The sequence below is a fragment of the Octopus bimaculoides genome, chromosome 3 (assembly GCF_001194135.2).
Source record: "Octopus bimaculoides isolate UCB-OBI-ISO-001 chromosome 3, ASM119413v2, whole genome shotgun sequence".
In the NCBI taxonomy this organism is placed as follows: domain Eukaryota; kingdom Metazoa; phylum Mollusca; class Cephalopoda; order Octopoda; family Octopodidae; genus Octopus; species Octopus bimaculoides.
In genome coordinates, this window is record NC_068983.1 from 161,297,073 (window position 1) to 161,311,822 (window position 14,750).

General features: G+C 38.3%; 1 protein-coding gene across 3 annotated transcripts in view; it reads left to right on the forward strand.

The window, feature by feature from the left end:
• The first annotated feature begins 2,035 nt into the window (after positions 1 to 2,035).
• Positions 2,036 to 14,750, forward strand: part of LOC106872464 (chordin-like protein 2) — a 29,655-nt gene continuing 16,940 nt past the window's right edge. For 2 of the 3 annotated variants that reach the window (XM_014919475.2, XM_052966653.1), the window contains exons 1-4: positions 2,036 to 2,100; positions 5,977 to 6,086; positions 6,803 to 6,902; positions 12,454 to 12,623. In XM_014919475.2, coding sequence (XP_014774961.1) covers positions 2,073 to 2,100; positions 5,977 to 6,086; positions 6,803 to 6,902; positions 12,454 to 12,623 — 408 coding nt within the window. In that variant the 5' untranslated portion in view covers positions 2,036 to 2,072. The remainder of the gene's footprint in view (positions 2,101 to 5,976; positions 6,087 to 6,802; positions 6,903 to 12,453; positions 12,624 to 14,750) is intronic. The other variant, XM_014919474.2, reaches the window with a different exon arrangement.

Here is a 14,750-nt window from a genome sequence, read left to right on the forward strand (position 1 = left end):
CAGTCTGTCACTGTCTTTCTTGACTAGAGTTAGCATTAAGATGACAATTATTGTTGTTGCTGTTACTGTATAATTTTGGCGCTGAATGAGACATTAAACTGCATGTGCTTGTGAGGCTTCACTTCAGGAGTTCAGAGGTTTTGAGTTGTATAGAGTTAGTCTATAGTCACCACTACTTCCAAGTTCACCCTGACTCGGAATATGAAAAGTTTCCAGTTATAGATCAAATGACAGAAGATCGTTCTGTGGTTAAGGTATGCAGTACTCAGGGGTTGGCTGGGCTCTAAACATGTCACACAGGCCCACTAATGTAGGGAATGCTGAAATGTCACGTGGACCGGTACCCCTGCATAAGGGTTAAATATGTCCTGCGCCTCAAAGGAGAGCTCGGGAGAGTAAATAACTTGCAGACAAACCACTGTTGTATCTTTCCAAAGAAAATCCATAAAACTTCAGATTTTGGTATGGCAGCCCATGATTGTCGACACTTGTAAAACAGGATGGGACATTGAGACAGACAGACAGCGATCAGTTACAGGATTCATTAGGATCTAGGTATATCGATATGTAGGACACTAGGAATGGCTCGGCACTTAGTATCAAGCTCACAGTAAGTTGAACTAACTGATTAGTTGTCATTTGTTGCTACTATACTGTATGTATATAAACACACACACATCCATCTAGATAGATAGATAGATAGATAGATAGATAGATAGATAGATAGATAGATAGATAGATAGATAGATGGATGGATGGACAGACAGACAGACAGACAGAAAGAGAGAGAGAGAGAGTGAGAGAGAGAGGTAGATAGCTAGACAGACATAGACATGTACATATATACATAGATACTAAATCCAATATAAACGGTAGACCCAATCCATAGTTGATTCCAAGCCTTTTGATTCTTTTATACAACCATAACTGCCCCCTATTCACCAGTCAGAACCATGCCTTCTGTGTCTCTGCCTCACGTTCTTCATAAACTCTGCTGCTCTTCCTCAAAATATCACTTGTTTCACCATGGCAATTGGTGAACCGGTTATTTTCTGTTTCTACCACCTTACCTATTTACGTGTTTAAAATTTGCCTGATGATGGCGTGTTTTTGCTACAGTGTCATCTAAGAATGCATCTATGAAATGCTGCCGAAACAGCTGCGTTTGACCCTTTGGCAGATAACTGATGAGAAGTTGGTGGCCTTCTGTTTTCTGTTCGCCTGTGTATTTAGTATACGTTCGGTTGTTTATTTACTACACGTTTTTGTGAATTATGTGTGTGTGTGTGTGTGTGTGTGTGTGTGTGATATTTTTTTCGTTTGTTGTCTTCTTTTTATTTGATCCTGAATATATACATATATATATATATGTATATATATGTATATATAATCAAAATAAATAAGCAACAGGATATCAAGTAGTAATGCAGTACGATCGTTTCAAGCGGTTCCATTTAATTGAATTATGCAATCATTACATCAATTTGAATGCAGTACCCTTTTTATTCATCTTACTTCGAGATGTGCGGATTATACCGGAGTGACTTGGTGCTTCAACTTAAGTACCTAATTCAACTGAATCTCAATTATATATATAGTCAATTCAAATAAACGAATAAAAACCAAACGTGAGGACGTGCACAAGAAATGTATTAGCTTGATGCTCAGTGAAAAAAGAGAGTTTGACGCTTCGAGTATAGCACTTCGTCGCAAAGAAGAAAGGAGAAAATCCAAAGCCGGAAAAGATATCACCAATGGCATATGTGTAGTTACATTGTTGATATATATATATATATATATATATATAAGCAATGTTAATTCTCTATATATATATATATTTATATAAAGGGCATTATTACAGAAAAATAATAATATATATATGTATATATAATAATATATAATAATATATATGTATATATTAATGTATATATTAATGTAGGATTACTGAAACATACCTGAAATTTACAAGAATGTGCTGTTATTATATAAAGTCAATATGTCAATATAAATCTCTTTATTTCTGTTACAGGTTAAAACAGATTGCTTTATTACTTTTCTTTCTTTGTCGGACGATGGCCAGAAGTACTAAAGGAAAAGACGGTAAGTTAGTTATTCTCATTAGTAAATTCTTGCGAACTATTAATAGTAACCAGTTGTGATTGTAATTTTTGTTATTATTGTGCCTACTAAAAATAATCTAACATTGGAATGAAAGCACTTAATTATAAAAGCTGGTCTTTAAAAAGCTATTTAACTGTTTAACATCAACTGATTAAGTGCCGACACATTTTTTCTTTTTTTACCAGTGGTTGTATTTTTGCTTCCCTACCACATGGTTCCGGGTTCAGTTCCACTGCTTGGCACCTTGAGCAAGTGTCTTGGGCTGTCCCAAGCCTTGAGAGAGAATTTGGTAGACGGAAACTGAAAGAAGCCTGTCGTATATATACATATATGTGTGTGTGTGTGTGTGCGTGTGTGTGTGTGTGTGTGTGTGTGTGTGTGTGTGTGTGTGTGTGTGTGTGTGTGTGTGTTTGCCACTCCACTCCCGCCTTCGCTTGACAACCGATGCTGGTGTGTTTGTGTCCCCGTAACTGTGTCTTCGACTAAAATCCTTTAAGGCGGTGCTCCAGCATGGCTGAAGTCAAATGACTGAATCAAGAAAAAGAATAAAATTATATGTATGTATGTATGTATGTATGTATGTATGTATGTATACGCGCACGCACACTGTTTACATATGCGACCGCATAGTTTCCGTGGGTGAAATTCCATGCACATGAATTTTTTAACACGAAACTATAGTAGACGACACTTGTCCATTGAATTTAAAACGAAGCGATCTCCTCAGTCACACACATATGCCTGCGCATACAAATTCTCATACATTTTTACTCTGTGTATTTACTTGACACTTTCTTGTTCTTTAATTTACTGTATAATAAAATGTGCGTGTTATATATGAACGAATTTTTCGGTCAAAATACAGTGTTCGTGTGTGTGAGAGAGAAGTAACTTTAAGAGTGTGTAGTACGTATGTGTAACCTGTCTGTATTTGAAATATATGGATGTATACATGTGAGCATAATTCGACTTGACTTTACCAGTTACTGTCATTTCAGTGTTGAGAAATTGTTTTGTGTTCGTCTGTAGCAACAGGGCTCGTATATCTTCAATCGTAAGTTTCTTTGTTTGCATATGTCTGGGGCACAAATTTATATTCGACAATTTCAAGTATCCCGTCAACCAAGACTAAATTTTCTATTATCTCTTTAGACACTTTGGCGGCTATTATAAGACACCCCTAATGTTTCAGTGTTTTCTCGAGAGAAATCCGATAGTGACGGGCAAGCATATAAAACTGAAGAAAAGCCAGCTTTCTGTCAGTCACGGGACGGCTGCTTAGCAGTATATACAGTGTCCAGTTCAGTGGAGTTGTACAACTTACTTGCCCGTCGACTTGTCAACTTCCGACCTATCTTCAATCCCCTATTCGGCCCGACCAGACGATGCCCACAGAGTATATATGAAAGGTGTTGAAGCGAATAATACGTTCACGCTGGCTTCATTGAACAAACAAGCAAATTGATAACTTCTCTATCTCGGCAGTTTAATCAATTTTTTCCGAAATTTAGAGCCTCGCGCCAAACTTAAGGTCGATCGGCTGCTACATTAAAAATAGTGGAGCCAGTCTTCCCATACCAAAGTTTAGCTTTAAGTTTAGCTGTGTTCTATATTTCAGTTGTAATGATTCCAAATAATATGACAATTTGATTAGCAATATTTTTTTTTTTAATATCCTGACGCAGTAACTCACAAGATTTTATAGCTTTCATAAAAATGAAATTATTATTCGCAGTTCTCTGAGGTCGGTGATAGCGAGAACTGTTAGTGCGTTAGACAAAATGCTGTGCAATAAGTATTTTTACGTTCTGAGTTCGTATTCCACCGAGGTCTACTTTGCTTTTCATTCTTTCGAAGTTGAAAAAAAAAGAGTACCAGTCAAATTCGAAGATCAGTGTATGGGACAAATCTATCGCCCGTACTTCAGGTTACGAACAGTTATTTACAATTCTTGCACTAAACAACTCTAAGAGTATTTTAGTCTCAGCCCTCAGCGGTTAGTGTTCAAATCCCAATATAAAGCACGTTTTGTACTTCGTTTCTCTAGCGAATCAATAATATATATCAACTATAGCTCTCTTCTATAACAAATTGAGTTTGTGATTGTTCTCAAAACAGAAGTAGAAGAATCGATAATGCATCGAATCAAATACTTTGCAGTATTTAAGTACATTCCTTTACGTTCTGGTAATCATGTAAGCCAATGCAATGTTTATGGTCGGGCCATTCATAAATAAACTGGTATCCACTAGCCAGTCGCTGTGACGACTATAGAATCAATAAGTCACGGCCTGTCCTTGCCCACTCTCTGTAGTTATGGGTCACCAAAAGAGTGTTATTTAATAGCTGCAAAAGCTATTACTGCTTAAATCCTTTACAAGCTGATCTATGATATAACGTATGTCGACTGTATACAAGATCGATATCTCCCACGCAGAATAGTAGCGAAAACTTCACCAGGACACAAGAAATGATGCTTTTATCAACACAATGGAAGATGTTTTACTAATTAAATCTGAAAAAAAATTTCAGCTGCGTTCATTTATGTGGGTGCCAAGGCAAAAAAAAATGTAACAACTAGACCCGGTCTCCCCTACATACATCGCAGGCCGACACAGGCAATTTAAATACGCTTGATCTCTTTTACACTGCCAAACCTAGTCCCTACTAAACAATAACTTTCTTTGCACATATCGGTCGTCGCAACTCTCCCTATCCAACGCTCCTTGCTGCTGCCAAATTGGACAGTGTTTCAAGTCTTCCAGTTTTATACTAATTATCGCTAAAAGTATTAGTGCCAGTTAAGTAGGTAACTGAAACTGTCTTTCTAGGCATGCTCTTCTCGTCTCAAACACGCAAAACTTTATGTCCTAAGTACAGCAAGTGGTTTGTTCGTGTCTGTGCTGCTGCAGCTAAAGCAACAACAAAAAAATCTTACATCAGAATTTTCTCCACTCTCCAAAACGGAGTGGCATTTCTTTTAAGACTTCTATCCAAATCACAAAAGGTATCTTCATGCACCTCACAGCTCTCATGCTATTCTGCCTCCAAAGTAGCAGCCGATCCTGCTGATTTCTTGCCAAAAGAATCTCCGTACAACTTTGCAGAATCCTGTTTTCCTATATTTCTCAACAATTCAGGCTACAGGAGCACTAATTCTGCAGAGAAAGCTACCATTTTCGTTGCCCACTTTACATCCAACTTCCCACTGCGTGTACTTGGCATAACCCCACCGAATCTATCCCATGCTAATCTATTAGGTACTCCACTTTGCATCCACATATAACAAGTCCGAAAACTCCACCGATTGCTTCAGACCGAGAACACCTGCTCTGACAATGTCTCTTTCATTACCCTCAAATATTGTGCCCCAGAGCTTGCCCCTATACTCACCAAACATTCCAATGTCTTACTTTTTATCGGGGTCCATCTACAACGAGTTTCAGTCATTCCCAAGGAAGGCAGCCGCTCTGACCTTAACAATGATGGTTTACAACTTCTCTCTCTCTCTCTCTCTCTCTCTCTCTCTCTCTCTCTCTCTCTCTCTCTCTCTCTCTCTCTCTCTCTCTCTCTCTCTCTCTCCCCTAAATGACCAGCCAGTACCACTTATAGAACCAGACCCATTGGTAACCTATTCTCCAAAGTTACCATGCTGTGGGCTCCCGCCATAGAGAAATTTGATGGAAGTAGTATTGTCACCCTCAACATTAGCAAAGCTTTTGACTGTGTTTAGCATACGAATCTCCTATCAAAACTCTCTTCTTATCCATTTATCGTGGGGGGGGGGTACATGTGCGTGTGCACGCGCTCGTGTACACGATATATGTACTTTTAATGATGTCTGTTTTCTTTTAGTTGCAGAAGTGTGTACATTAAATGATCAACAATACCCAATAGGAGCCACTTGGCACCCCGTACTGGCACCCTTTGGAACCATGCCCTGCGCTAACTGTACCTGTTTACCGGTAAGTAGATTATTTTTTCTTAACTCGCGCTCTGTCGTTCAGCCAGCAGCCCACATTTAACCTATGTTGAATGCAGAATTCCCAAATTAGAGCTACCAGTTACAAATAAAGTTGCTGTCGTTTTCAGTTATCCAAAATAGAGGCGAACCTAACAAATATCTTTCACAATGGAACAGTTTGACTCAAAACTTAAGTAATTGATACGAGTAATACATTACAGTACAAATCCTAAACCCATTATATTAACTAGCTCCAGTAAACTAGTCCCATGGGCATGGTTGAATAGAGTTTAAAGATAATGAAGAAACCAGTGTTTAATTAATTTGAACCAATCGCTGTCGGTAAAAGAACGATGTCTTTCGAAATACAATGAGTCAGACGATTGCATCGCCGGTTACAAGTGTCCGTTAGACACTTGAATTCGACGATGATTTTATTTCAAATAACGATATAAAATAAAATTAAATGCATTTACCATTCGCCAACCAATTGCAATATTTCATAGTCTCTAAGAGTTGTTAATATTCAGATGAGTTTGATAATCGATCGAACAGTGATGTAGCAAGCAAATAGTGTAAAGTTTTGTCTTGTTAATATCGTAACGAAATTTACAGCCAATTCTGTGTAATGAAAATTTGATAGTGTGATGCTTATGCATCATCCTTTTCAGCGTCATTTATTATTTATCTTACCTCCATATGTGTTGCACCCAACAGAAAGCAATTGTCCATTGCGTCCATTTGACATTGGACTGCCCTCAACCGAAGTGTGTTGCTCCTAAAATATTACCAAACCGTTGCTGTCCTGAATGTGAAGGTAAGTTTTCCGTTATTTCAAATTACCTTCTTCGTAATCATAATTAGTTCAATATCTTGGAGAATTTAGTGATAAGTCGATGTCCACGAAAAGGTCAACTAATAATTGATCTTACATGATCGACTGATAACTTGTTTTGTAAAAACAAAATAATAGAATTTAGAATATCATCATTTCATAGTCGTATTTCTTACGGCATGATATACATTCAAGCTTTTTGCAGTCGTTCTTTTGATTTAAGTAAATCGATATATAAAACGTCTGAGGAGTTGTGACTAGATCAAGCGTTACCGCAAGTGTTTCATTGTGTTTCAAAATAGAACACTTAATTATATTTGTCTTCTCAGAAATATCGGCAATAGAAACCGGATTTTTTGGAGTAAGAGGAAAAACGCCAATTAACATGGACACCTCTTACTGTATTCGTGTTGATTATGAATAATTACTCATCTTTTCCCTGTATTAAGATAAATTGAGATGTTTCTTAACTCAGGAATTTGTACGAATATCTAACTTTTATTTCTGATAAATGACAATTTCCATAAAGGTGACTACATATTCTTGCACGATCTTAGTTACTAGAAGAAAGATTGCCTACATACATGCAAGTTGTAAGCTGATTATTTTCTTTCGAAGGAAACTTCCAAGATTTAAATCCCATCAAGAAACGTATATTTGTTCGTATACCACTGACTAATTGTTTTAATTAGTGCAATAAGGCGATACTCCGTATTTCATGCATTTCAAGGGCAGAGTTAGCTACCAATGGTGTATGATCTTTTGATGATTTCACTCATTTGGGATGTCGTTCCGAAAAATTAAGTTTCACCAAAGTCTTATTAACAATAAATTTAAGATTTTGTGCTTAATTTTTTTTAATCATGTCAAATGTCATTGCTTTTCTTTAATTGCAATACCAATGAACTTGAAAAGGCATGGGTCACTCAACATCTCTAAATATTATTCCTGTAGTTCATTTCATAACCAAGCGCTTGTTTGGCTTTGTGCAGTGTTTTGTTATATGCGTTCCCCCCACCCACCCACCAATTGCATCGAGAGTACTCTATGTAATATGTAAATAGTAACTAGTTATCCTATTATTTTTAAGTCCGGGGGTTTGAGCTATATATTTCTTTAAATCTCTCATTTTTAAGGCACTTATTTATAGAAAACTACATTATGAATCAGAATAGTTTCTTTTTTTAATTCACGGGTTGTCTATAATTTTTATATCATGTAATAGTTTCTTTTCGGAATGTTTTGGAATGAGGCTCCGATCAAAAGCCCTTAGACCTCAGCCTTGCACCCTGGATTTTCCATCTCTAGTAGGAAAATCTAGAACTGTAAGCTGGAAAGTGCAATATCCAAAGCATCTGTAGTATTCATTGCTAAACTTTCCTTCCATTTCTGTATGCTGTTCTATGTCAAGTTCGCTAATTCATAAATATTTGTAAGTCTGTCCTTGTTCTCATTCCCATATTATCTTCTCTTTAACGTCTTATTGCTGTTGCTAATTTGGTTAATCATTAAGTTTCTCTCTTGTCAAGATGGCTTTGGTGCATTTTTCTGAATAGAATTTCATGTCAATTTCCCAAATAAATGTGTAAATCGTATACTCAAGTGAACGTTCAGTATTTTTGGTCACTTTGAGCATACATCTTGAAATCATCCACATGCAGGAGATGGTTTGTCATCCCATAGCACTGGTGTTTGCATCCAGTCTAGTTTAACATGCTGGTTAAATATGTTAGCATCAAAGTAGAGGTAGATAGATAGATAGGTAGGTAGGTAGATAGAGAGAGAGAGAGAGAGAGAAAGGAAAAGCTTTTGAATATTCCTTTTCCAATAGAACAAGCTATATTTGTATTGTCAACAGTGGCGGCTCATGTATAGGAACTGTTATCGATAACGTTCAATATAATGATTCTTTTTTCTTTAATTCTTTCTTTATACTTGTACATTATATAATCCTTAAGCTTAATGTCAGTAGCCATCCCCTAGTTTATGAAAAAAATACGAAAATCCTTGTATAGAACTGAGCGTTTCACAGTTCCAGCGACGCGGGGTTTGGCTGTTGTGCACATGTTTACATGTCCCAGATAGAAAGCTTCACACTAGGGAGAGAAAGCACTGCGTGAACGACAGTGTCAGTTGAAAGGCAGTGTTTCTTTTTTGACTCAGCGTGTGTTGTGATTGAAAACGTGTTTATATTCTTGAAGGTGATAAAGTGTAAAATTAGATTATTATCCTGCTTCCAGCTTCAGTGTTACTATCAGGATTTGAAAAATAGGGCACATTTCGCCCCCTTATTTTGTGATTTAGGTGGGGTTGAAAAGCAAGGGGGAATTTGCGGCAGTGTTCAATGAACAAATTAAAAACACTACCTGGCAGTGGCTGAAACGCGAACCGATCAAGTTTAAGTATAAATATTCCTTTCATGTTTGCTTCCTTTTACATAGTATTAAAACAATGGCTAAAAATTTTCTGAAGCAGTACCCTACTAATTTTATCCATGAGCTGCCACTGATTGTCAATCCTCTCTTCTCTGTTATCTACACAACTATTTTGCATTTGTTGAACGTAAATTTGATACATCTGGGCAATACTCATCGTTAATATTTCCAGAATCTTGAGTTCAAAATACGCTGAGATCGAATTCGCCTTTGATCCATTCTTTCAGGGTCGATAAAATAAGTACCAGTTGAACACTGGAATTGATGTAATCGACTAGTCCCCACCTTAGAAATTGCTGGCCTTGTGCCAAAATTTGAAACCAATATTTCTAGAATTTAAGGCTGTGAGCTGGCAGAATCGTTAGCACGCTGGGCAAAAATGCGCAGCAACATTTCGTTCGTCTTTACCTTCTGAATTCAAATGCCGCCAAGGTCGATTTTGCCTTTCGTCCGTTCAGAGTCGATAAAACAAGCACCAGTTAAGCATTGGGGGTCGATGTAATCGACTTTTCCCCCTCTCCCGAAATTGCTGGCCCTGTGCCAAAATTTGAAACAAATATTTTGGTTACAATTTTGTTATTTCTTTACCAGACTATACTCTCGTTCCTAGTCATTCATATTTTGTCTATATTCATCACCTAAAATATTCGATTTCTTTCACTATTGACTCTGTATAGATTTCTATATAGCATAATCTTGTTAAAATTTGTAAGGGTTGAAGACAAGCTTTGTATAAAGAAAAGTTACTGCTCTTCGTAATGACTTTACTTTCATTATTAGTTTCTATTATTATTATTATTATTATTATTATTATTATTATTATTATTATTATTACTATTTGTAATTTACAGGCCATCTCTTTGTTTTTCCGCTCTCTCATTTAAGACAATTCCTACTCTAACATGCGTCTGTTGACTTTGGCATATAGTTGGGAGAGGATACGTGCCTTTGAGAGAGAACTCGGGGGTCTATCGGGTTCCTTGATTGGCTTATGGTGGCTGTCTTCCTATTAGGACGCCTTATTTTGTTCCTTCTGTAAATTGTTTCTCATGTCAGTTTTCCACATTTGTTTTTTTCTTTACTGTAATTTTCCCGCACCCCTGTGGAAAAAAAGTAATTATCATTACCATTATTATTATTATCATTATCATTATTATTATTATCATCATCATCATCATCATCATTCCGAGTATCATTCTTCAAATTTTACAGTTCAGCTCTTGGAAAATCTTTTTGTCTATAAATATAATTACACACATACAGATACTCATACGTGCACAGGTGTACATACATGACGAGAACGCATTTTAAACAGCCTATCAATTGTTGTGAATCTTACAAAAATTACTTCACTGTGCTGCTTAAGTGTGGAGGCGCAATGACCCAGTGGTTAGGGCAGCGGACTCGCGGTCATAGGATCGCGGTTTCGATTCCCAGACCAGGCGTTGTGAGTGTTTATTGAGCGAAAACCCCTAAAGCTCCACGAGGCTCCGGCAGGGGATGGTGATGAACCCTGCTGTACTCTTCCACCACAACTTTCTCTCACTCGAAGACGATCAGATACCGTCGTAGTTCCAACCGTAAACGATGCCGACTGGCGCTCCGTCGGCGTTCGCTTCGATGACCCGGCGGGGAGCCTGCGCGGGAAAACCATAGTCGGTTCCTGGGGGAGTATGGTTGCAAAACAGAAACTTAAAGGAATTGACGGAAGGGCACCACCAGGAGTGGAGCCTGCGGCTTAATTTGACTCAACACGGGAAAACTCACCCGGTCCGGACACCGGTAGGATTGACAGATCGATAGCTCTTTCTCGACGTCGTAAGTGACGGAGTGCCTACTACTGCTTAAGTAGTGCGGAGAAAAAAACGGCCAACACGTTTCGTGTGTGTTTTATTTATTCTCAAAGACATCTTGCGAAAAATATACACGAAACAAGGAAGATGTGAAAATAGAAATAGAAACAGTAAGAAGCATGGCTTTCAACATCAATTATTAGCTGAAGAGAATATTCAGCATAGCATGTTTTAATATCAGTTTATATTTAAGCTTACTGTGACGGAGTATAACGAAGCTAATGTTTTCGTAACAAGTCGAACTAATGACGACTGATCTTTTATGTGCTAGAAACTGTAACAAATCTCCCTCTGTATCGCTAATATTGAAAAAAATAAAAGGTGGGGAGTGACATTGGAGTGACATGAAACGCCATTGATCATAAGTCTGCTATATTAAGGGTTGCCTATGACTTAGCAAAAATAAGTATTGAACATGTGTAAAGGTCAGTCGACTTATACGCCAAATATATATCTGACATGTATAATTCGTTTCCCTGTCTAACACTCCAGTCTGGGCGTTCTGTGCCTTTAACAGTTCCACTCTGTGGCCAGATTTTGAACCAGGTTTCTGGTCAGGGAAATAATTCGCTTTTTTGGTTCACCAGTCTCAGGGATCCAGCATAAACGTTAAGAGCACTGCCCTTCCTCTTTTGTACAGTTAAAAATAGTTAACTTTAATTTTAAAACATGTCAGTAGACTATTAAAAATGCGTAATAGTCTCGTTTGTAACATTGAGTGTCTCAAACAAGAGCCAAGTATGACTTGGCTCTTGTTTGAGACTCTCTCACACACACACACACACACACACACACACTCACACACTCACACACACACACACACACTCACACACACACACACTCTCTCTCTCTCTCTCTCTCTCACACACACACACTCACACATACATACACTCACACACACACTCTCTCTCTCTCAGTCTCTCTCTTTCTCACTCTCACTCACACACACTTTCTCTCACTTTTTCACACACACACACGTTCTCTCTCTCTCTCTCTCTCTATCTATCTATCTTTCTATCTTTCCATCATAGGTGTACACACACATAGGTGTACTCACACACACACGCAAACCCAGTCACACAAATACGAGCATGCACACACACACACAATTCCATACTCTTTTCTCCCTGTCATTATTAATATTTTCCCCCAAAAATGTGTTGCTTGTTTGCTTTGCATGTGCCCTGTTCGGGTGAAATCTCTGTCTACTCGTGTGGTGACACAGGCGCACTATTATTTACGTAGATTTTGACAACATTCCTCCTACAGTGCGGTCGGAGGGGGAGACGGAATCAAACAAGAAGATAGGATGTACGTTTTCTGGCCGAAACTATGAACATGGTGATATCTTTGCTTCCAACAAGACTGCACTGAAACCAACCAGAGAGAATCAATGTGTGATGTGCATCTGTTCAGTAAGTAACTAATTAGACTTTTTTATAATCACTTTCTCCCACCCTGATCTGTGTATGTGTAAAAGTTCTTAAGTTTAAAACCATATAATGCATAAATCCCCTTCTCTCTCTTTCTCTCTCTCTTTCTCACTCTCTCTATCTCTCTCTCTCTCTCTCTCTCTCTCTCTCTCTCTCTCTCTCTCTCTCTCTCTCTCTCTCTCTCTCTCTTTCTTTCTCTCTGAGTATGTGAGAATGCAGGTGCTAAATTGTAAATTTATTTGCTTTAAACTGTCAATTATTCCATGCACTCAGCGCAAATTTCCATACGTGGATCCAGACCTCTCAGAAAGCCATACAATGATTTTAATTCTGCCCAAAGAGCCTTAAGACCTTAGCATTTGTTTCGTTTGAAGAAAAATTTTACGAGTCGAGAGAAAATCTTGGCATAAAAGGAATCAGACTTAGTGTATAAGAGAATTGACTCTGTTGGTAGGGAAATGGGTAAAAACTGAGAAAGAAGAAAGACCAAGAAAGGGAGAGGCAGAAATGGTAAAAGCTGATCTCAAGATATTGAAGTTCACAAAGGAAATGGCACACACACGAAAAAAAAAAAGAAATAGAAGAAACAAATGAAGAGGCATTATCTAATTGATGAAAGCATTTGATAGCAGACGTGAAATGATGATGATGGGAGGAAGAGGAGAAGGAAGAGGATGACGACGACGATGTACACGTTATAAGAGTGATGAATTTTGAAGGTTGGATTGGTTTATCCGCATTTCTGTCATAGTTCATGCGGATTTCAAGAGAACAATTACTCAACACACTGAGTCGACAGTGCAGCTACTTCTGTTTATTATGCTAACCGTAGTGCACCATTGTCAAATAGAACTATTTGAAAGTGAATTGTGCCACTTGTAGATATAGTACCGTACACATAATAGGATTTGGGGTTGGAAGATTTGTTTGTATTGTTGTTGTTGGCACTCCGTCGCTCACGACGTCGAGGGTTCCAGTTGATCCGATCAACGGAACAGCCTGCTCGTGAAATTAACGTGCAAGTGGCTGAGCACTCCACAGACACGTGTACCCTTAACGTAGTTCTCGGGAATATTCAGCGTGACACAGTGTGACAAGGCTGACCCTTTGAATTACAGTTACAACAGAAACAAGAAGAAAGAGTGAGAGAAAGTTGTGGTGAAAGAGTACAGCAGGGTTCGCCACCATCCCCTGCCGGAGCATCGTGGAGCTTTAGGTGTTTTCGCTCAATAAACACTCACAACGCTCGGTATGAGAATCGAAACCGCGATCCTATGACCGCGAGTCCGCTGCCCTAACCACTGGGCCATTGCGCTTCTACTGTAGATATTGTACCGTACACATAATAGGATTTGGGGTTAGAAGAATATAACTGATTAAATTCTCATCACCACCACTATTACCTCCCTATATTTGTCTACTAGCACGCCGGGTGAAACGCTTAGTGGTATTTCGTCTGCCACTATGTTCTGAGTTCAAATTCCGCCGAGGTCGACTTTGCCTTTCATCCTTTCGGGGTCAAAGTAATAAGTATCAGTTACGCACTAGGGTCGATGTAATCGACTAGCCCCCTTCCCCCAAAAAATTTTCAAGGCCTTGTGCCTAGTATAGAAATAATTATTTTTCCTGCCAAAAGAATACAAGGCAAAGTTGACTTCTATTAGATTTGAACCCCTCTCATTACTCTCCTATTAACAACATCACCAAAATAATAATAATGGTTTCAAATTTTGGCACAAGTCCAAGAATTTCGGGGTAGGAGGTAAGTCGATTATATCGACCCCAGTACTCAACTGGTACCTATCTTATCGACCCTGAAAGGATGAAAGGCAAAGCTGACCTCAGCAAAATTTGAACTAAGAACGATAAGAGACATAAAATGCCACTTAACATTTTGCCCAACTGGTTAATGATCCTGCCAGCTCACTGCAAGAAGAAGAAGAAGAAGAAGAAGAAGGAAGAGGAGGAGGAGGAGGAGGAGGAGAAGAAGAAGGAGGAGAAGGAGAAGAAGAAGAAGGAGAAGGAGAAGAAGAAGAAGGAGAAGAAGAAGAAGGAGAAGAAGAAGAAGGAGAAGAAGAAGAAGGAGAAGAATAATAATAATAATAATAA